This window comes from Melitaea cinxia, chromosome 20 (assembly GCF_905220565.1).
Source record: "Melitaea cinxia chromosome 20, ilMelCinx1.1, whole genome shotgun sequence".
Lineage (NCBI taxonomy): Eukaryota > Metazoa > Arthropoda > Insecta > Lepidoptera > Nymphalidae > Melitaea > Melitaea cinxia.
Window position 1 is genome coordinate 2,742,315 of NC_059413.1, and position 25,100 is coordinate 2,767,414.

A 25,100-nucleotide genomic window follows, 5' to 3' on the forward strand; every position below is an offset into this window, starting at 1 on the left:
TAGCTTTTGTACGTACGACTTGATCCTCTATTTTACATATTGTGATTTCTATGTATTTTCCCAAAGAAATTGTACGGAATTTCAGAATAAAAGTGTTCAGTATTCAAGGTAACATGTGTAGTTGAGACAGACATCTAGAATCATAACTGATAATCATATATAACTTACCGCAGCTGATTTTACAATTAGTAATACATACAAACTAACAATACTACATATATTTTTATTGCGTACATAAAGATGCTTAAAGTTCGTTTTACCTAATAACCTATCTACATAGAGACATCGACCCTTTTAAATTTTATTTTATATGTACAATGTTACAGTTATTTTAAGCAAAGAACGGAGTTAATCAATCTGATATTATAATCAAATGAAACCGGTACCTCTAATATTCTTAAAATTCTCAACACTGGACAGCTACACACCATACAGACATTATACAGTTAAAAATTATTATTTTTTAAACTCTCACCGCCTCTATACTTTACTATTACTTTCCACTTTTACGGGAATCGACCGTGATAGATATCGGGAACACCAAAATTATATTTGCGTTAAACAAAAAGTCAAAAACATAATCTGTACAAGGCTAAAAAAATTATAGAGCATAATTAGAACACCTTATATACAAAACTAGTTGACCCCGAAAACGTTGTTTTGCGATATATGTTATTAACCCCCCCTTAATCCCCCCCCCAACCTCTTATAACTTAGGTGTATGAAAATTAGATGTTGGCCGATTCTCAGACGTACCCGATATGCACACAAAATTTCATAAAAATTAGTGCACCCCGTTTCGGAGGAGTATTGTAACTAACATGGTGACACAAGAATTTTATATATAAGATAAAATTTTTCACTGAATTTTTTGTTCAATCACAATAAAATATAGCCTATATCACTCTGAATCGCTATTCACCTTTCTGTTCGTGAATTTGTGTGGTCGGATCAGTATTTGCGAATATTACCCCCTACAAACAAACACAGTTAGAAACTTTACCTCTTTATAATATTAGTATAGATTACCTAAAGGGGTAATAAAAAGTTTCAGTGTTTTCTATATAAAAGAAGTAAAAACAGAGTTTGAAAGTTTGTATAGAAATACGCCGTTTTTGAATGGTAGAAAGTTATTGTGACTGTTGTCAAGACAAAAATAAATTAGACAAAAAAAAAAAAAACAACCATTATCGCCAATACTAAAAATAACTAACAAAGATTTACTATTCGAGCTGATACAAAATTAGAAACAATTGTCCACTTTGGTGAAATGTTTTTTTTTTTTTTTTTTTTAAGAACCTATCTTATCGCTTACGTTTAAGCACGTGAGCATTATAGTGACATAGATGGGAAGTATTAGAAACGTTTAAAAGATATTTTGAATAATAATATCTTCTTAACTTGTAAATTATCGATTTCAATCGAGCCGGTGATATGTATTATCTAAAGCTTCGTAAGAAATATTAGGGGATATTCATTAATTACGTGAGCAGAATGGGGGGAGGGTCCAATGAACCACCAAATCGCATTTAAACCGACGGGGGATAATCGAAAATATCACATCAACTTCAAAAAATATAAAATATTACAAATATTTAAAAAATATATTATTTTGAGTGTTTATTTTGCCTGCTAAAATAAATTTCATGGCCATTTTAAAATCATTTAGTTTTTGCTTTAATTTTATGTAATTGAAATAAATTAACTATAGTGTACTTGAACAGTTTACCATTTCCCGTCAATCTCTATTATATTCAGCGTCAATCTCACGTAAGGGGGGGGGGGGTCCAGGCAAATCTCACTAAATCTCATCTAAGGGGCGGCAGAGGTCTTAACTGATTGAAAAATAGCTCACGAAATTAATGGATGTCTGTCTCCTTTAGTTCATTAAAGAAGGTAACAATATTGAATTATTTAATTTTCTAAAGAAGTATTTGAATTCAAAATGGAATCGGTTATTTTGTATTTCGCATTCCAAATACTGTCATTTATAAAATGTCTCATCTCTGATTATAACATTCTTAAGACACTGCATAGCAGGTTATATAGAAAGACTTCGAACCTTACAGAAGATCACAGCCAAATAATACTTAATAAATGTTATCGTCTTCCTGTGATAAGGTAACCGAAGCCTCGGCTGGGGATGCGCTGTGTTGCCAATGTAGATAGTCTGAAACATATTTGCGTTTAACTTGGCGTTCCAGACGTCCATAGGCTATACGATAACCGCTTACTATTAGGTGGTACACGTACACTTGTTTGCTATATCCTGATGCAATAAAAAAAATCGATTTATCATTTTTCTTTTAAAAAAATTGAATGTTTGTTTTTTTTAAATAAAAATAAAATCATCATCATCATCATCATTACAGCCTATACAGTCCACTGCTGGACATAGGCCTCCACAAGTTTACGCCAAAAATAGCGTGAACTCGTGTTTTGCCCATGTGTTAAAAAACTCATGTGTTAAAAATAAAATAAAAACAGAAAATATTTTTAAAAACCTAAACATCAGACGTATAAAGAACCCTAATTTAAAAAAAATAAAAAAATAAAAATATCTTTCGAAATAAACCCATAAACTAAGACCTGTTCGGATGCCTCACTATCTACTATCTTGTAAGTTTATTTTATATAAATTAGTTTAACCACCTGATAAGTTCGATCTTATCAATCTCACCGATTGTAGCTAATACTGACAAATCCTTCGCGTACGATACGTGAGTTGCGAAGTCGCCCGCGAAGGAGGTCAATATGTCTTTGTATATCAAGTGTATTTTTATGATTGTATTATAGCTTTCCACCGCGGTTTCATCCGATTTGATTTGAATATTATATAGCCTATACCCTTCCTCGGTAAATGGACCATACAATACAAAAATACTTAAATACAAACATAATACACTCTTCAGCTTTATAATCATTACATAGTATAAAACAAAGTCGCTTCCCGCTGTCTGTATACTTAGATCTTTAAAACTACGCAACGGATTTTGATGCAGTTTTCTTTGGTTATATAGAGTGATTCTAGTGCAGCCTTTCCCAAAGTGGGCGATAACGCCCCCTTGTGGGCGCTGCACTACTAAAGGGTAAGAGAAAAAAATTGTAGCGTTGCGTAGAGGCTTTGGGGGTGATGTTGGGTGTAATTAATCAAAAGATTGCTCAAAGGGGGCACTATAAAATAATTTATTCTTAAAGTGGGCAGTAGACAAAATAAGTTTGGAAACCCCTGATCTAGAGGAAGGTTTATATGTATAATACATACATAATATAGTAGAGGAAGACTGATAGTTTTTGCAACCGTGCGAAGCCGGGACGGGTCGCTAGTATTAGTATAAAAGCGTGGATTAGATAGTTTGTATTATACCAGCTAATGTTTGTATGTTTAAAAGCGTTAAAACACATTTATACATCATATATGTTAAGCATTGATGGTAATGGTGCAATGAGTTTCTTTTTAATTTTGAATAAATTTCACCTTCTTTATTTTATAGCGCGTTCAACAGTTTTTCTCTATAGTTAGTTACTTTAAGCATCTGATGCTTATATCTATTACAAAAAAGAGAAGAAATTGATCGCATTTCTGGAAATCAAACAATAGCTTATTCTAAAAAAATTTGATCTTAGTACCGTGGTACTATGTTATATAACTGCTATGCTTATATACTGCTGCTGCTGTGTGGCTACGGTACTAAAGAATATAGCCACCCCCTCTCTTTCCGTGGGTTTCGTAAGAGGCGACTAAGGGATAACAAGGTTCCACAACCACCTTGGAACTTAAGAAGCCGACCGATGGCGGGATAACCATCCAACTGCTGGCTTTGAAATACATAGGCCGAAGACGGGCAGCAGCGTCTTTGGTGCGAAAAAGCCAGTACTGCGGTCACCAACCCGCCTGCCCAGCGTGGTGACTATGGGCAAAACAAATGAGTTCACGTTATTTTTGACGTAAACTTGTGGAGGCCTATGTCCAGCAGTGGACTGTATAGGCTGTGATGATGTACACACTACTATTATATAACACTACCTATTATAACTTATTGTGCTAAAATGTACTAATTCCTTGACGTTCAATAATGGTTTGTTACCATATTTCGATTTTAAATCGAGTAAACTGAACTAATTCAACCCATAAATGTTTCACTGATCAAAACCGCGACCACCGCTACTAAGGCGACTTATCCCACCACTACGCCAGATGGTTGACAGTAAACTTTCGTACCATTTCCCTTTATTTTACTATTTCCATGCTGATTCTAAAAGTGCTTAACTACTTTATATGAAGTGTAACTGTTAGTATTCTCTCTCTATTTATAATTTTATTTACATAATTATAGGTATGGTCCGGGAGCCAGTGACAGATTTTCATGACCATTTCATGAGTATTCGCGAATATTCAAATAATTTAAATCCCTAATACATTTTACAAAGTTTCGATTGGGATGAAATAGTTGACCAAATTTCTACCTGGGTCCAGGACCATTATGTTAATAAATAAATAAACGACTCGATCTCACTCTCAGTATGAATTACTCAGTAGGATTACTGACTGGGTTCGGAAGAACTCGAAAAATAACAAACGTTTAGGCCTAGACAAATATATAAATGGCCTAAACTGGTATCATCATCATTACAGCCTATACAGTCCACTGCTGGACATAGGCCTCCACAAGTTTACGTCAAAAATAACGTGAACTCATGTGTTTTGCCCATAGTCACCACGCTGGGTAGGCGGGTTGGTGACCGCAGTACTGGCTTTGTCGCACCAAAGACGCTGCTGTCCGTCTTCGGCCTGTGTATTTCAAAGCCAGCAGTTGGATGGTTATCCCGCCATCGGTCGGCTTCTTAAGTTCCAAGATGGTTGTGGACCCTTGTCGCTTAGTCGCCTCTTACGACACCCACGGGAAGAGACGGGGTGGCTAAATTCTTTAGTGCCGTAGCCACACAGCAACAAAACTTGTATAATTATATATAATAGGCTTTTAGCCCTTTTATTAAATCGATGCAAATCATATTAGGCGTTGCTTTTAAACGCGTAATAGGCAGTGCTTCAGCGGCCGAGCCTTTTCTTTGAATAACCGTGTCCGAGAGAGATGCAATTATAGCTCGCCTAGTGATAGATACCGTCCTATACGCACACGTAATACGTATTGATGTAATGTAGCTCTGGTTTGAAAATTGACGTGAAATTGTTTATTTTAATATAATTGAAAAAGGAGGGAGTTTTAGTTTACCTGCATTTTTTTTACCGATATTCATTATATATTTTTTTTATTAGAAAGCTATTGCTTTTCACGTGGACCTATTTAAATATAATCGAGCTCCTACAAGAGGTATTTTAGTTGTTCCTAATAACGCGTATTTCACTTTTCATTTTACTATATGAGTTTTTATTTATATTTTTTAAATAATAAAAATAAATTGATAAAGAAACCTATGTTTGTTTGTCTATGTTGTTAAGTCTGACCTGCACTTCGTTGGCTCTAATTTATGCAATACTTACGCACGAACAGATGTTACATCGACTTTGGTAAAATCAGATCCAAGAATGGACAAATTAGATACTTTGCAATCTGAAAACTGAAGTAAAACTTACAGGAATTTAACTTTGAAAGAATTAACTTAACTAAACTTAAGTGGAACACAAGTAAATATGCCGTTACTGGTAAAAGAAAAAGGCTCCTCTTTCAAAGAAGAGGTAATATGTATATTATATTACACATAATACAATGTAATTGAAAATAACGACCGTAAAGGTATAAAAGTACATAAAAGTCAAGGTGAAGGTTATGTAGAAGAAATAGATAAAAAACAACCTGTGAAATGAGATTACTTTAGGCATTTATAATTTAAATGTTAAATAATGCGGTTTGCCTCGCTACGGACGTGAGTACGTTGAGCATCGAACACCATTCTGAGTGCCTCAGTCGACCGATGGGACTCCCCATTATTTTGTCGCTGGGTACAGCTTCATGCTCGCTCTGCTAACTGTAGTCCTTAGCACAGGAGTCTGATCGGAAGCCAAAAAAAAATATTATTATTCTACAAGTGGACTGTCTCAAATAAAGAAAGAAATATTATGATTATAAATCCTCACTATAAATCTGAGTCGCTCATCAGTAATTTTATCACCCGTCCAAAAACGTATAAAAAAAAAAACAAATAAGATGCACGCGAACTGGTTTTGAAATTTTTTTTTGTGTGTAAATTCGCTAGAAACTTTATTTACATTTTATTAATATTTATTAAGTGCATTTAATAAATACGGTTAACTTTTTAACGGATAATGCAGGTTTATTTTGTGAAATGCAGAAAGTTTTAATTTTAAATACCATGATTAAAATAACTATCATCACTCCTCAGTTACATTTCATTTTAATTTGCCTAATGAAGTGTCGTTTCAATTTATGTCATGTGGTCCCGTTTTAATTGGATTCAGATTTGACGAGTAACTTTTGAGTTATCTCTATTAACGCGTATTTATTTCACTATTTTTACGTGTATACCTACTTTGTGTTACTGGACGATGTAACTGACGGTGGTTTTTTTTTTCGTTTGCAAGGATAATAATTATGTGTTCACATATTTTTTACATATTTTTTCACTTATATAAACTAAATTTCACACAAAAAAAGATTTGTTTCTGAACAAGGGTTCCCGAGCTTTGCGCTTAACAATACATTTTGCGATTCATTTTTATTTAAATAAATAAATATTTATTATTAACTATAACGGAACATACCCACACTGTGTGACCCATTCAGGAGACGGAGGGGGGTCTTTAAAAATACCACAGGATAGGAATATTACTTGTCAACGTTAATTGCAGTTGGTTTTTTTTATTGAGAAAAAACGTAATTGTCCAAGACTCCCCCCGATAACAGATCAAAAGATCGCGAGGAACAGTTTTTCGTCACCAAAAGAACAGAATCCATTGCCTATGTACCAAAATTCACCTTGGTTTTCTACTGCGTTTTTTCCTAAGCTCTACTTTTTAAATATAAATACTATTGAGTAAAGTTGAACTGACGAATTCGTTATGAAAGACGTAAAACGTACCTATTTTTTGGTAACAAATCGAACGATGGAATTCACGATTGAATTCCGGAATGTACATTTCCTGTTCATTTCACGGCTTATTTGTAAAATGTTACAAAAAATACAGCTTCACTTCGGCCGGTTTTGTATCCTTGTATTGTTTAAGACGAGTTAATTAACACTTAACAGTAGTGTAATTAATATATTTTAACTTTAATAAATATTAATCTTTATGAAAAAAATCTCTCGACTGTATTTTCTCGTCTGTTATCTTATAAGTTTTTACTGGTGTTCCGATTTTTAAGATTCTTTTTTTTATTCAGTAGCTGGTGCTTCTGATGTTCGATTTAAATTTTAGCGTGATCTGACGAGTAGTTTTTGAGTTCGCTTCAGCTTGTAATATCCCACTGCTGGACATAAGCCTCTTTCCCCATGTAGGAGAAGGAGCAGAGCTTAATCCACCACGCTACTCCGATGCTATGAGTAACGCTCGCTATCAGGTGTACATGATAACAACCGAGACCGGCGGCTTAACGTCCGAGGCACAGTGGGAGACCCACAAGGACTGCACAAGCACCCAGACCACGGCAAACATCTGTATGGTCAGTACAAATGTTTGACATGTGCGGGGGTCGAACCTGCAACCGCCAGCACAACAGCCAACCAACCAGTGCTTGAGTTTTTGAGTGGTCCCTAATAATGTTTATTGCATAGTTTTCGATGTAAATATCGTAGAAATCGGTTTTTTTGCTTGTTAACAAATACAATTATTTGCACAATGAAAACTTTTTTAACAAAAAAAAAATAGAATTTAAATACTTTCGATTTCTTAGTTGTATAAGAATCAAAAAAGGCTGATTGAAATTAAAATAACCTTAAAACAGAAACATCGATCCATCTAAGGCCTAATTTGTGCTTCGAAAAAATTGTAGTGGAATAGTTGATCAGAGGCGTAGCTTTAGTGGTCGCTTTCGCATCTCATCTCGTAGGTGATGCACTGTTGATTTCAAGTTTACGATGTCGTCAAGTTTTATTAGATTTATTTTGTCGTTTGACTCAACGTGAAGCGATTATAAAGAAATAGTTTCACTGAATGACGTCATGTTTACTCGCGTTGTAAATCTTATTGGAGGAATGAAATATTATTGTTACATTTTAGGGCTAATTTTACAGGTTAAATAGGTATTTCGCTGATAAAGTTTATCTCGTACATAATTTACTGAACTAGCTATCAGATATCTTTATAGGCAGGCGGTAAAACAGCCCTTGGGGCTTTTTTAATCCCAACAAGAAAAGAGTTATGCGGAAAGTTTTAACTTTCGGTTTCGGAGGTTAGAATAGAAGTATTTCAAAGATAAAGTCGATTTTGAATAATGACTAGTCCAGACGGTTAATCAAAGTAAAACCTACACCAGCTGTTCAGCTAGACCTTCAAAATTACAATTAAAAACGGCATTCAATTTCGATGTGAGCATTTTGCTTGATGCTAGAATAATAAGACAACAATTCTAAATATTATTGTTTGGTCGCCTGTTACTCTTACAACGAACCCTAGTATTATTTTGTTCTTAACATCTCTCATGTACATATATCATCTGTATACATTTTTATTTTATCCATGGATACAATTTTTTTTATAACATAAAAAAAATCCTTAAAGGTTACTAGTTCTGTGCAGTCTTTGTATATAGACAGAGGGTAGTTCTTTCTAGTATTTCTAGGTTCGTGTCGTTGCTCTTTAATCTGTGCAGGTGCATCGCCATGTGCTCGTAGACCGGTTACTGGTATCAATAGATGACCAATAGTGATGACATTAAAATTTTTTCAATTAAACTTTAAAGCAGATCTAGTTGTCGCGCGCGACTTCTTTCATATACAAAAAGCAATACAGCTGCGAAAACTAAATCATATTTCATTTAGTAGTTTTTGTTTTAAATTAGTTTTAATTATTGGTTACTGGTAAATTTCTTTTTAGGCAACTATTATTAGCTCAGCCATAATTCATTCAGTTTAGCCTTATAATTACTGTAATGTATTAATTCATTTCAAAAAAATTTAATGGTAGTTACAACAGCGGGTTTCCCGCGATGGATTCCCATATTTGTCAGACTGATTGGTATTAATTGTCGCTGTTGTATTCCGATGAATAGCAGGATGACATTTTATTGGCTACTCTACTTAGCTTTGACTTTGCACTACAATTTTTATCGAGTTATAACTTCACTTTAGACGATGTGTCAAGATGAAACTTAGGTTGATTTTAATTCAGATATCCGTGATAAAATTGCGTTCTTTTTAACCGACTTCCAAAAAAGGAGGAGGTTCTCAATTCGACTGTATTTTTTTTTTATGTATGTTACATCAGAACTTTTGCCCGTGTGGACCGATTTCGACAAATTTTGTTTTAATCGAAAGGTTTTGTGTGCCAATTGGTCCCATTTAAATTTATTTGAGATCTAACAACTACTTTTCGAGTTATATCTAATAATGCGTTTTTACTTGACGCTTTTTTCGTCGACCTACGTTGTATTATACCGCATAACTTTCTACTGGATGTGCCGATTTTGATAATTCTTTTTTTGTTGGAAAGAGGATATCCCTAGTTTGGTACCATGATAACGAAACTAGGATCTGATGATGGGATCCCAGAGAAATCGAGGGAAACTCTCAAAAATCCGCAATAACTTTCTACTGGATGTACCGATTTTGATAATTCATTTTTTGTTGGAAAGGGGATATTTGTAGTTTGATACCATGATAAGGAAACCAGGATCTGATGATGGGATCCCAGAGAAATCGAGGGAAACTCTTGAAAATCCGCTATAACTTTTTACTGGGTGTACCGATTTTAATAATTTTTAATTTAAACGAAAGCTGATGTTTGTCATGTGGTCACATATAAATTTTATTGAGATCTGATAACTACTTTTTGAGTAATCTTTGATAACGCGTAGTTACTTGACTATTTTGTCGTCGATCTACGTTGTATTACTCGTCGATGTAATTGAAGTCGGTTTTTTTTTCGTTTGCGAGCAAACACAATTATTTGTGCTGTAGACTGTCGTTGTGGCATTGTTTGGAACGAATATACTGACAGACAAATGTTAAGTACGGAACCGTACTATCTATCATACAGTACCCTAAGCTCATCCATGAAAATGCCGAGCATGCATTTAATATCCATATTCAATAAACAACGGAAAACCGATGCAGCCCATGTCGCAACGTCCGTCCAGCCACGAGCCGCCGACGCAGCGATTTCGTCATATTTTAAATTTAATTTCATTATTAATTTTTATACAAAATTTTGTCATTCCTAATTCTCGCATCGAATAGGTTTCACATCTCTTAATTGTAATTTTATTTTAATTAATTAAAGTATTTTTTAAGTCATTTTGGTTTTTTTTCGATCCATCGGCTGCAGTAAACGTAATTGGCGCAGTCGGTAGGATACTCGCGGGCCGGTTCGCGAGCATTAGAATTTTCTCATATCGATATTCGCGTTCGCGAGTCGCCCGGGAGGCTGTCAAGTCACGCTACGAGTATCCAGAATCTACGGAGCTGCCAAGCTGAGTGGAGAATCCAAGCATCGATTCACGAAAAAGAGCCAGAGATGAAACATATGTAAGTACACTTGAATCTTTCTCGTGTTGCTTCCTTCTATCCTAAGTCATTTTATCCTCAAGATTTTTCATCACGAAAAGCCTTGTCCCCGGGAACCTGCATCCCGTCAGGCTCGTCGTTATATAGTAGATAGTTATAGAAATATAGACAGTAAATTAGATTTTAATTTAAATATTTCATATAATTCAAACATGTCATACGATCCCGACGTTATTTTTAAGGCCTTACGCCTGGTGCCAGAGTTCGATGGTAACCCGAATATATTAACTAGGTTCATAAATATATGTGATCAAATAGTTTTGCAATATGCGAGTGCCGAGCCAGGTAGTGAATTAAGAAATTTATGTCTCTTAAACGGTATACTAAATAAAATAACAGGGTCCGCCGCGTCAACTATTAATTCCAACGGCATCCCTGACACTTGGACTGGTATAAGATCAGCATTAATTAATAATTTTTCGGATCAAAGAGATGAAACGGCTTTGTACAATGACCTCTCCTTAGCTACGCAGGGTAATAAATCCCCTCAGGAATTTTATGATCAATGTCAAACCTTGTTCAGCACTATAATGACATACGTAACGTTACATGAGAGCTTACAGACGACAATTGAAGCTAAGCGGACACTTTATAAAAAGGTTACAATGCAGGCCTTCGTACGAGGTTTAAAAGAACCCCTAGGTTCACGTATCCGTTGCATGCGCCCGGAAACTATTGAAAAGGCTTTAGAATTCGTTCAAGAAGAACTAAATGTAATTTATTTACAGCAGCGTAATGATCTTCCTAAGCATAATACTCAGAATACGTCTAAAGCTACGTCACATAACATAGTATTAAATACGCCCAGCGCTATGCGACCCGTACCTAACTGGCCCGTTCCAGTAGGACCGCGTTATTACCAGCCGGAACCCCAAGGTTTTAGATTTAACTCTCCTATCGCACAGCCCCAAGCTTTTAAGTTCAATAGTCAACAAAATCGTTTCCCTAGTCGAACCCAACAAATGTTTCGCGCACCACCACCGAATTACAACCCCCAAAGTAATGTGTTTCGCTTACCACCCCGATCAAATCCACCACAAAATTTTAATGCGAAACCAATGAGTGGAGTTCAACATTATACTCCTAAGCCTATGATATCAGGTCATGATTGGCGTAAATCTGGGAACCCACCACCAACTAATTATTTTAAAACACGCGAGGTCAATCTAAATGAATTTTATTCACCCGACTGTTCATACTATACTGACTATCCGGACTATGACTATTATACAGACCCGAATGACTACTTCAACCCCTATGATTATGCTGCCAACCCGACTTACTGTAACGGTAGTTATGACAGTGAAATAGTAAATGAGTTAGAATCTCAGCCAGGCCCTAGCGGTGAATCCCAACCTCAGGATTTTCAAGTAGACAAAAAATCAAAAGAGCAAGGATAGACGTTAATTTACAGACTCAACGACAGTTGCCCTATATTGAAATCTCACAGCCACCTTTAAAGTTCTTGATAGATACAGGTGCTAACCAATCGTTTATTAGCCCCGAGGCCGTACAAAATTTTTATCCTAATTATCCTTTAAATTATGACCCCTTCGAAGTTACAAACGTACATGGTATTAGTAGAAATGATTATTCCGTAACACTGCCCTGTTTTAACGAATTCAATGAAGATAATAATATAAAGTTATTCGTTTATCGTTTTCACGATTATTTCGATGGTTTAATAGGGTTAGATTTATTATCTGAGTGGCAAGCTAAAATAGATTTAAAAGATTTCAAATTAATTACACGAAATGCAACAAACTTTATTAAGGTTTACAATTCCCGTAACGTTAATTTATACGAAGATATTATCCCAGGTAGAAGTTCAAAATTAGTAAAAATACCCATTAACGCCCCGGATGGCGAAGTTTTTATTAACGAACAAGTTCTATGTAATTGCATTATTCACGAATGTCTTACAACTGTTACCGGTAGTCGCGGATTTGTAGAAATAGAAAATCCTTCACCTAACGACATCATATTTTCATTAGATCAACCCGCTTACGCTGAGATATTCAATTTTAATTGCAAACCATTAGGAAAATCAAACCGAGTAAATGAAGTATTGTCGCGATTACGTACCGATCATCTTAATGAAGAAGAAAAGGCTAACTTGTTAACACTTTGTGCTCGTTATGCAGATGTGTTTTATATAGATGGGGAGCCATTAACTTTTACTAACAAAATTAAACATCGCATACGAACGAAGGACGAAGTTCCTGTATATACTAAAAGCTATCGATATCCTTTTATTCACCGACAAGAGGTTAGAGACCAAATCTCAAAAATGTTACAACAAGGTATAATTAGACCATCAGACTCTGCATGGAGTTCACCCATATGGGTAGTCCCTAAAAAAATAGATGCATCCGGTAAACAGAAATGGCGTCTTGTAGTCGATTTTCGAAAACTTAATGAAAAAACAATAGACGACAAGTATCCTATACCGAATATTAGCGATGTCCTTGACAAGTTAGGCAAGTGTCAATATTTTACAACCCTTGATCTTGCTAGTGGATTCTATCAGGTCGAAATGGACCCTCAGGATATTTCTAAAACCGCATTTAATGTGGAACATGGCCATTTCGAGTTTCTTCGAATGCCAATGGGTTTAAAAAATTCACCATCTACATTTCAAAGAGTCATGGACAATGTCCTTAAAGGTCTTCAAAATAACATATGTCTAGTTTATTTGGACGATATAATAGTTTACAGTACATCCCTTCAGGAACATATGGAAAACCTAGAAAAAGTTTTTCAACGTCTTAAAGAATCCAACTTTAAAATACAGATGGACAAGTCCGAGTTTTTAAAACTTGAGACCGCCTATCTTGGTCATATTATTAGCGGAGAAGGTGTTAAACCTAATCCTGACAAAATCTTAGCTATTGAAAAATACCCTATACCTAGTACACCCAAGGAAATAAAACAATTCTTAGGTCTTCTTGGTTATTACAGAAAATTCATCCCTGACTTTGCCCGTATTACTAAGCCCCTCACGTTATGTTTAAAAAAAGGTAGTAAGGTAGTCCACAGTCAAGAATTTATAGAAGCTTTTAATAAGTGTAAGACTCTTTTAATTAACGACCCCATCCTTCAGTATCCAGACTTTAACAAAGAGTTCAATCTCACCACAGACGCTTCAAATGTAGCCATCGGAGCTGTATTATCTCAGGGACCCATAGGTTCTGACAAGCCTGTTTGTTACGCGTCTCGTACATTAAATGATAGCGAACTCAACTATAGTACAATAGAGAAAGAATTATTAGCAATAGTATGGGCAACGAAATACTTTAGACCTTATTTATTTGGCCGAACATTTAAAATAGTTACTGATCACAGACCATTACAGTGGATGATGAATCTAAAAGAACCTAACTCACGACTAACAAGATGGCGACTTCGACTGAGCGAATACGACTTTACGGTCATATATAAGAAAGGTAAATTTAATACCAACGCAGACGCTCTATCTCGTGTTCAAATTCACATCAGTGAAACTGACGAAATTAAATCGGTAATGGATAGTATTAGAGAGCTTGAGTCAATGATTAATAACCCATCAGAAACACCCCCATCTCAACATAGAAACTCTTCAACTGACACCGTACACACTAGTAATGAACAACCTATATTAGAAGTCCCGATCACTGACGTTCCCCTTAACAAGTTTCACAGACAAATTTACTTTACTGTAGTTAGTGATGTAAAACGACGACCGATTATAACTAAGCCATTTGAAAACCATACGCGGATAGCTATTCAGTTGTCGAAATCTAGTTTAGAAAACGATGTTATTAATTCTATTAATGAATACGTTAACCCGAAAGTTAAAACAGCTATATTGATAGATCCTCCCTTAGAAATGTATTCGATAATACCAATTTTACAAGAAAAGTTTAAAAGCTCCTCTCTTAACCTCGTATTAAGTAAAACTGAGCTCGAAAATGTTAAAGATTATCTTCAACAACAAGACATCATTCAGAATTATCATAACGGTAAAACGAACCACCGTGGTATTAACGAATGTTACCTCGCTCTGTCTAGGAAATATTATTGGCCGAAAATGAGAGAGCAGATCACTAAATACATTAATGAATGTACTATTTGTGGTCAAAGTAAATACGACAGAAATCCCATTAAACCTCAATTTAATATAGTACCCCCTGCTACCAAGCCATTTGAAATTATCCACATGGACCTCTTTACAGTTCAAAACGAAAAATATATCACCTTCATTGATGTCTTTACTAAATACGGTCAAGCGTATCATTTACGAGATGGAACCGCTGTTAGCATCTTACAAGCATTATTACTTTTCAGTACTCACCACGGAATACCTTTCACTATAATAACCGATAACGGTACGGAATTTACTAATCAGCTTTTTTCAGAGTTTATTCGTCTCCATAAGATAATCCATCATAAAACTTTACCTCATAGCCCTAATGATAACGGTAACATTGAACGATTTCATTCGACCCTATTAGAACACATAAGAATTCTTAAGTTACAACACAAAGATGAACCAGTAGTTAGATTAATGCCATACGCTATTATAGCATACAACAGTACTATTCACAGTTTTACAAAGTGTAGACCTTTTGATTTATTGAACGGACATTTCGATCCTAGAGATCCCGTTGACATAGATTTTACCGAACATCTTTTGCAACAATACGCTCAGAATCATAAACAACTAATGAAACAGGTTTATGACATAATTAATGAGTCCTCACTGAGCAATAGAACAGCCTTAATTGAAAATAGAAATAAATCTCGCGAACCAGAAGTAGAATATGTTCCAGGACAACAAGTTTTTATTAAAAATCCCTTTGCTTCTCGTCAGAAAACTGCACCTCACTACACACAAGACACAGTCTTAGCTGATTTACCAATTCATATATACACATCAAAAAAGCGAGGCCCCGTAGCTAAGTCACGTCTAAAACGCGCCCCTAAAAATAACCGATTGTTGCAGGATTCTGCTACTGCTGACAATACACGTGACGCATCCTCAAACCATAAGACTTGAGAGCTTAGCCGATGGACCTGGACTTTTGCCCTACAAATTAGGACCGACCAGACTAATATCACATTACCACTCCTTTATACAGTATGTAAAATTGACTGATATTGAAGATAAGATAAATTCTGTACAGACACAACTTAACACTTTTAAGACCAGACTGAACAATGAAACTTACATTCTTTACGAGTACCAGATTAATTATCTTACAGACAAGCTAAACAAGGTACTAAGTCAAGTTAAATCTTTAGAACCCATTAGAGTTAAAAGAGGTCTTGTAGATAGTCTTGGATCATTAATAAAAAGTGTTACTGGTAATTTAGACTATCTTGATGCTCAAAAGTATAATGAGGCTATTCAAATATTGCAAAACAACCAGAATAAAATTATTTCCGAATTCAATAGTCATATTAGTCTTAGTAAAGAATGGATGTTACAACATAAAGGTATTTTAGATCAGTTAACTATAAATCAAGAAAAAATTAATAACACATTAGAATTTCTTATAGAAGTAAATACTCGTAGAGACAACAGTTTAGTCCAGTCTGCTCAGTTTGCCCAATTATTAGGAATTATAAGTAATAATGTAGAGGATTTAGTGCTAGAAATAATTAGATTAGAAAATATAATGGCTTTTATTCGTGCCTCCAGCACTCATCATTCTATGATAGATATAGGAGTATTAAAAACGATGTTAGATAAGTTAATAACTATATACAGTAAGGAGCAAATTCCTGATTTAGAATTACGGGAATATTATGACTTAATCAAACCAGGTTCATACTATCATGATAGAACAATAGTTATAGTTTACAAATTTCCTATAATATACATAGACAGGTATAACTTGTACAAACTATCCATCGTTCCAAATGAAAAACAACTAGCCCTTATTCCTCCCTTTCCTTATATAGCAACAAACGAAAAAGCATTCGTGTACATAGAGGCTGAATGCCCGAAGTATAGCAGGATATTATATCTCTGTGACCAAAAAATAAGTCATCAAATTCGTACAGAACCAGACTGCATTCAAGAGCTTATTATCAACCAAAATCTTAAGGAAACCTGCCACTTCACGAAGGTTATGTTGTCTGCTGTAGCAATAGATAAACTGGATGATCAACACTATGTTATTTCATTACCTAAGCCGGAGAAAGTACAGTTAGCCTGTGAGAGAAAAGAATTCAATATACTACAAGGAAGCTATTTGGCCACTATTCCCATGAACTGCCTGTTGCGAACTAAAGAATTCACCGTTATCAACGAAAATGATGAGATAAAAGGCCAGCCGCTGAAGCTATCAAGGATCCCATACAACCAAATTAACCAAACGACTACCTATACCCATACCGGTTCCAAGATGATTAGTCTAGATGATCTTCACAGCATCCAAGATAAATTGTTACTAGAAACCCCTATACAGATTGACAAGACACAATCAATTGTTTTATACCATACAACGATACCATTTTATATCTTAATTTTATGTGTATCAGTAGTTATCGTTGTATTAGTAAGCCGAAAATATAGATGTTGGCCCTTAAAATCAGAAAATGAAGAGAAGCAGCAAACGCCTAAGACACCAGTATATGAAGATATGGATAAAGGCATCAAGAGACGAGATGAACTTCCAGCAACATTTTCTCTGAAGCTGACAAAATAGTTGCTGTTCTGCGGGTGGAGGTGTTAAGTACGGAACCGTACTATCTATCATACAGTACCCTAAGCTCATCCATGAAAATGCCGAGCATGCATTTAATATCCATATTCAATAAACAACGGAAAACCGATGCAGCCCATGTCGCAACGTCCGTCCAGCCACGAGCCGCCGACGCAGCGATTTCGTCATATTTTAAATTTAATTTCATTATTAATTTTTATACAAAATTTTGTCATTCCTAATTCTCGCATCGAATAGGTTTCACATCTCTTAATTGTAATTTTATTTTAATTAATTAAAGTATTTTTTAAGTCATTTTGGTTTTTTTTCGATCCATCGGCTGCAGTAAACGTAATTCAAATATAAATAATAGCGACAAACAAACAAACAATATGAAATGATTATTTTTTTTGCTAGGATTGCACTTATCAAGACTCTATATTACTACTATTCGTTACTTTTAAAACGTCTCTTGTGTAAAAAACTACCTGTAAACCTATATATATAGGTTATAATTCGGTCAGTTACGATTTATTTATATGTATATAATATAGCCTTTTTTAGCAGGCAGTATAAAGCAATAGAGATGTTGTTTAATCGCGTTCAATTATCATATCATGTTTCGTTTTGTATGCATTTATAAGTTGTGTATTTTTTCCAATGCCGTGCAATAGTCTACTAATATTATAAAGAAGATGAAAATTTTTTATTTTATTTTATTTAAACGTGCTAATCTCAGTAACTACTAATTCGAATTGAAAAATTCTGCTTGTGTCGGATAGCTTATTTACCAAGGAAGGCTATAGGCTACTTTTTTATCAATTGACGCGCGTGAAACCGCGGGACAGGCTAGTCGGTGATAAGGTAACAGTTCGTTTCTTATGCAACATTTGGTTCAGTTAAAAAATTAAAGATTATATAAGAAAAATAAGAAAACATAGTCAAGACTTAAAACTAATCAACAAATGATGTTATATAAATTAAATATGTACATTTAAAAGGTCACTTGTCTTTATATTGTCTAGACAAACGTTACAATAAATAATTCTTTATGTAATAACTAGCGACCCGCCCCGGCTTCGCACGGTTGCAAAAACTATCAGTGTTCCTCTACTATATTATGCATGTATTATACATATAAACCTTCCTCCGGAATCACTCTATTTACTATAGAAAACGGCACTAAAATCAGTTTCAAAGATTCAAGCATACAGACAGCGGGAAGTGACTTTGTTTCATACTATGTAATGGTGCAATATTGAAATAAAACTACGCACGCGCTTGACTTGGTTATAAGCTGGTGAATGCGTGACGAGAGCGTTACGAAAAGTATGATCGGGTGAAGCGAACGGGGGTTAAGAGGGAGATATAAGTTAGATAAAACTAAAGATGTTTTACTTCAGTCGTGTGGTCTAAAGCACACTCGTCTTTTTTAACATATGGCAGGTGTAAAATAGGTCGATTACCTGGTGCCTAAAGACCAGAAGGATGATAGAGTAACATCATTAAAGTAACCATGTTTGTAAAACAGGTCCCACCTTCATTGTGTATTCCGTTTTAACATTGAACACCTTAAAAGCGAGTAAAGGTTTTGTACGTTTAAATTGCCATTAATTAAATAACACTAGCTCGGTTCCGATGGACGCCGCGTCGTCTCTGTGTTATTTAAGAGTACGGAGCGCCGGGATTATTTGCTGAGATATTTATGTTCGAAATATACGCGTGTTAATGTTTAGTAGGCTATTACTTTAAAAATAGCAATTTGACTAAATATGTTTTTGGATTATATCTATATTATGCATGACTAATATATATACGTATATTTTTTAACACTTGTTAGGTTTACGATTATTATTAATTTTATTTTCGTAAACAAAAAAGGCAGCGTCATAATCACAACTAAAATAAATTTCAAAACCTTCCTTACTTTATCGAGCTACATTGTGAGTACGCATTTCTTTATCCAAAAATAATGTAAATATATGACGAATTTGGTGTACATTTTTACCATTATCGCTTATCTTTCAATGTATGATAATAAAATACAAACCATTTTGTAATAAAATCGAAAACAATTACGAGGAATTGTAGAGAAAAATTAAATACAATCCTTCCGCACGTCTGCTCTCGAACGCCGCGAGAGCGATACTGATTAATAAGGATACCGGGTCGGATATAGAGACGCTAATGAATAACTACAAATATTAACAACCTATATAATATCATAAAATTATCATATTAACCTTATTCGATTTTTAAATAACATGATATTTAAAAAAAAAAAGTAAATAAATTATCAACGATTTCCTTTGTTTGCAGGGTACCAACCAGCAACTTTACAGTGAACGATGTGCGCATGTGCGTCGGCTCCCGCCGACTCCTCGATGTTATGGATGTAAACACGCAAAAAAACATCGAGATGACGATGAAGGTAAATGATTTCGCGCAAATGTTTGAAAATACTTTAACTTACACCAATTGTTCTCTTCAAAAGTTTCCAACTGAAGTTTCCCTGGAAGAATTTGTTCTATGGTTTAAGACTGCCTTTTGTACTTTTCTTATTTTTTATATTTACTTTATTTATTTTTGGTGTAGAACAACGATTCTATTCTTGTTAGTTATATTTATATAACAAATATATATATATATATATATATATATATATATATATATATATACTGGCTCCTTGGATATATATACTTCCTCCTTGGTCGTCGCCTTGGCGCAACCGTCACAGTGATGGATTGCAGCAGCCGCATTGGAGCAGCGTGGTGGAGGATTAAGCTCTGATCCTTCCCCAACATGGAGAAAGAGGCCTATGCCCAGTAGTGGGATATTACAGGCTGAAGCGTATACTGGCTAACCCCGCAAACGTTGTTTTGACGTATATGTTATTAACCCCCTTAATCCCCCCCCCCCCATAAGTTAGGGGTATGAAAAATTGATGTTGGCCGATTCTTAGACCTACCCGATATGCAAACAAAATTTCATAAAATTCGGTCTAGCCGTTTCGGAGTATGGTAACTAACATTGTGACACGAGAATTTTATATATACTTAAGATGTTGATAGTCTATAATAATTAATATTACAAAGACGAAGGTTGTATTGTTAAGCTAATTTCAAAATGGCTGGCTTAAATCGTAGTTCTTTTACTGTTGAATAGTTTATTTATCGATTACTTTAATAGGCTATATTATGTCATGCTACGTTCAATGGTAGTGGAGTAGGAGGAGAGTAACGAAGTCACGAGAAATAGAAACATTTAATTTTATATATAATAACTGCATAAACTTGAAAACTTATAACAAAATTCACCACTTACAAGAGTGAACTGGTTTTGTCTTTTGTTTCGTTGTTTTGCATTTGACCGCTCAAATGGAGGACGTGGTTTAATCTTAAAACTAGACGATACCCGCGATTTCGTCTTTTTTAATATGTTTATACAAAAACATACTGTGTAACAATATTTTTTTTTTAAATTATTATTAATTATATATTATTATTCAATAAATTAAATATATCAAAATATTTTTTTAATATAATTGTTTGTAGAGTAATAAATCAAGTTGAAGGTGTATCAAGAATAAACTATAAAACAAATTTTAATATCAATTTCTCGGACTTTTTTTTGATATGCAGCTATGGGCAGATATTATTTATAAGTTTTATAACACAATTAATTCACTATAAGTCGTTTTTTCCTAAATATTTCTTTTAAATCGACCTTTCACTATAAGCTTACAGTCAACACTACTATGTCAAGCAAAATAAATACTAATTAATCACATAAAGGATATCAGCCGGTTACAATTTTATTATATGTAGGGATTAATACCACGTTGTAGTTTTCCATCAATATTTTTTAACGCTTTACTGTTTACCACATTGTAATATTTTCTATATATTAATAAATTAATACGTGAAGCAAACAAAAACTTTTTACTCCTTTTTAGGAAAATTACGCGGATGGAGGAGTATGAAATTTCGCACACTTATAGTTTATATAGAGATGGAGGGGAGAATGAAATAGTGTAAATAAATAAATAAATAAAAAAAAAACTAAAAAAAAAACTACACACACTACTCTGTTCTTTTGTTTAATGTTCAAACTTATAATTTAAATTAATTATGGCCGAGTTTCGACCACTGGGTGACCACTAGTATTAATAAAATTGTTCAAAATCTCACTAGGATTGGCAGCGTTACTACGACGATCCGAACAAAGAAAGGCTGTTGAACGTAATCTCACTAGAGTTCTCTCACACACGGCTCGAGAACTACGTGCAGGCGCCTCGGATTGTACGCCTGATCGACTGGGTGGACACAGTGTGGCCTCGGCATCTGAAGGACCAGCAGGTACTATACTTAAACACCTTAGAAGCTGCTCTGAAACACTGTACACTATCCACAGGTACCATCGACCAGATCCTTTCAATTGCAACACTTCATACTCAACGGACTTGGTTTTACTTCTGTGTTGGGGGCTTATAAACACACAATACACGAGCGCTAACGCCCAGACCACGGCAAACATTTGCATCGCCAATACAAGTGTATGCCATGTACGGGTATCGAACCCGTAGCCGCCAGCATAATAGCTACAAGACTACTTAAGCCGTTGCGCTAATGTGTCGTCAAAGTTACTTTATTGGACGGCTGATCTACAGAAGAGCAGCAATGCGAATTATGCTCTACTACATTGGAAAACAGTGAAAAAGCGCATATCATCAAATACCCTGCTCAAGTATGAAGCAGCCTGACTGGGGAAGTACCTTGACCTTACATAAGGTTACAGCTGAATAAGCGGGTTTCAAGCAGTGTTGTGTTCCTGTGGTGAGTAAGGTGACCAGAGCCCCTGTGGAGGGTCAAGGATAAAGTCGGCAAAGCGTTTGCGATGTTTCTAGTGATGCAAGCGTATATAGGTAATCGATTACCATCAGATATCAGCTTTCATTATGCTTGTTTGTCGACCTAGTTATATAAAATATTCAAAATAAAAATTAAGCACTCGACTACAATTGGGATCGCTTTGTGTAGGTATCACATACGAAAAAAAATTATTATTATTTAGTACTTATTAATTGTTTTATAACTCAGTAGTTCAAATTGTCGAACTTATCATTACTTACATTAATGGTATTCTGAAAGTGTTTGTAGATCGATGGGAGAGTCCAATGCTGCGAATAATATAATAATGTAATAGAATGTAAATATAAAAATCTTGTTATTTTAAATTTTCTGTACTAACACTAGGTTATAAGAAACATTGTTACTAACACTATATGAGCTAGTCCTGAAATAAATGGTATTATTATTATTAAAAAAGATAAGGAATCCCCACTAATATTATAAATACTTTTTATGAAAAATAATTCAATGCGAGCGAAGCGGGTAAAAGCTAGTATCTTTATAAAAAAAATTGCATGTTTTTTTTTATTTTTAATGTGTCGTCGATGTCGTCGTATGCTACTCTAAAAATGGAAATAAATAATTAAAGCTTTTATTTTTTCTCTCCAGACCGAGTCCACAAACGCTCTGGACGATATGATGTACCCAAAGGTACAAAAATACTGCCTCATGTCGGTCAAGGGCTGTTACACAGACTTTCACATTGATTTCGGCGGAACATCAGTTTGGTACCACATTCTGAGAGGTAAATATTAAAACTAGTTACTACTCGTTACTTTGCCTGTCTTAAATTTAAAGGAAAACCTTAATTAAATTTGGCCTATAGTCATTTTGTATAATTGGCAGTGTCTAGGCTACACGCTACAGAATTGTGGTCAGTGAGTCATTAACTTGCCTGCCTATCTTAGCAATAGATGACTGTGTATTAGATAAAAACATTGATATTAAATAATTAAATAAAATAAAAAAATATTAACAAATTAAAAATACAAAATTCATAAAAACGTTTCTAAAATGTGTGTCTAAAATACTTCCTGCAACATACATTATTTTGAAATTCTACACATACACTTTTATTTTATTTATTTTTTGATATCTTGACTAAATATTATGAAATGACCCAATTAAGGATGCGGTTAAAAGCGAAAGTTTAAAAATAGTATCGAAATTGTTATCAAAATATATATTATTTACATATAAGAAAGAAAAATTTTACGCCATTTTTGGCGGGAACTTGTAGAGGCTTATTCTTAGGTGTGGACTGCGTTAGGCTAAAGTGTACAATTCATCAATTATACATTAAACTATAATAATATTACACATAGGGTTTGAGGGCATATATAGGTATAAATAATATATTTGAAAATTACTAAAATCGGATCTGCTTCGCGTGGAATGCATCTGATACTAAAATTTGTATAAATAAAATTTCAGGTGCAAAAGTATTCTGGCTAATTCCACCTACAGAGAAGAATCTTCAGCTGTATGAGAAGTGGGTACTCTCGGGCAAACAATCGGATGTCTTCTTCGGAGACACTGTCGAGAAGTGTATCAGAGTACATGTAAGTTATTTTATAATATAACTAGCTGACTCGGCAAACGTTGTCTTGCTGCTAAACGCTATCCAAAAATAGGGGTTGATCGTAGAGGGTTGAAAATTTAGGGTTGTATGTATTTTTTCATGTTGTATCATAATAAAATAAAAAATATGACATCTAAAAATTAAAAAAAAAATTTAGGCGTGGACTACCCTTAACATTTAGGGGGATGAAAAATAGATCTTGTTCGATTCGCAGACCCACCCAATATGCACACGAAATTTCATGAGAATCGGTCAAGCCGTTTCGGAGGAGTTTAACTACAAACACCGCTTGGAGTTGAACATACATTTGTCTGTATCAATATGTGACAGAGCTAGGAGTGCAGAAACTGACTGTTTTATGTTTGGCGATTTTGTTATTTTTTCTTCTCTTTGATAATGTCGTGTTATAGTCCTATATATATAGAAAAAATATAAAAAACGTAAAGAAATGGATTACTGAGTATTAACACTAACAATTTTTTTAGATTATGTTTAATTATGTGTTATAATTATGTTCATTCATTGGTTAAAAACAATATGTAGATGATTATTACTTGTGATATAATGTTCTAAATCAATTGTTGATAATTTGATACCCATACTATGGAATTGTTTTTAATCTTTACAAGTCTTCAAATTTAGGAATTTGGCATTTGTAAAATTTTGAATTTTAGGTTAAAAAAAAAAGAGTGATAAAAAATCATTTAATTTGTTATTAGAAAAATAACAATTATATTAATATATGAATTTATATTTTAAATTTGTTAATAAGATTATTATGATACGGGAAAAATATATTTTAATAATAATTTTTTGCTAATTTTCAGCTACAAGCAGGGTACACGTTTTTCATACCAACTGGATGGATTCACGCTGTGTACACGCCAAGCGATTCGCTCGTGTTCGGAGGAAACTTCTTGCACCCATTCGGAATTGAGAAGCAACTCAAAATAGCTCAAGTCGAAGATGTTACGAAGGTCAGTTATGTAAAAATATATTTTACATGTTTTATAAGTTATAGTGTCTTATGGTAAATAAAGAAAAAAAAAAAAAAAAACAATCTTCCCTTTTTCTCTTTACTTGGTAATTTTTTTTTTAATAAATAACATTTTTCTTTGTTAATGTAATAAATGAGATAATTAAATGAGTGAGATAATTAAATGAGTGGTGTACAAGTGTATAGTATATTTTTTTCTGCTATTATTTTCTGTCAAT

At 34.2% G+C, this 25,100-nt stretch overlaps 1 protein-coding gene across 1 annotated transcript in view; it reads left to right on the forward strand.

Annotated features, from left to right (window-relative positions):
- The window catches only part of LOC123663226 (jmjC domain-containing histone demethylation protein 1), a 50,147-nt gene that overhangs the window by 11,599 nt on the left and 13,448 nt on the right, over positions 1 to 25,100 (forward strand). The window contains exons 3-7 of the mRNA XM_045597920.1: positions 19,713 to 19,824; positions 21,587 to 21,751; positions 22,913 to 23,048; positions 23,738 to 23,865; positions 24,713 to 24,862. Coding sequence (XP_045453876.1) covers positions 19,713 to 19,824; positions 21,587 to 21,751; positions 22,913 to 23,048; positions 23,738 to 23,865; positions 24,713 to 24,862 — 691 coding nt within the window. The remainder of the gene's footprint in view (positions 1 to 19,712; positions 19,825 to 21,586; positions 21,752 to 22,912; positions 23,049 to 23,737; positions 23,866 to 24,712; positions 24,863 to 25,100) is intronic.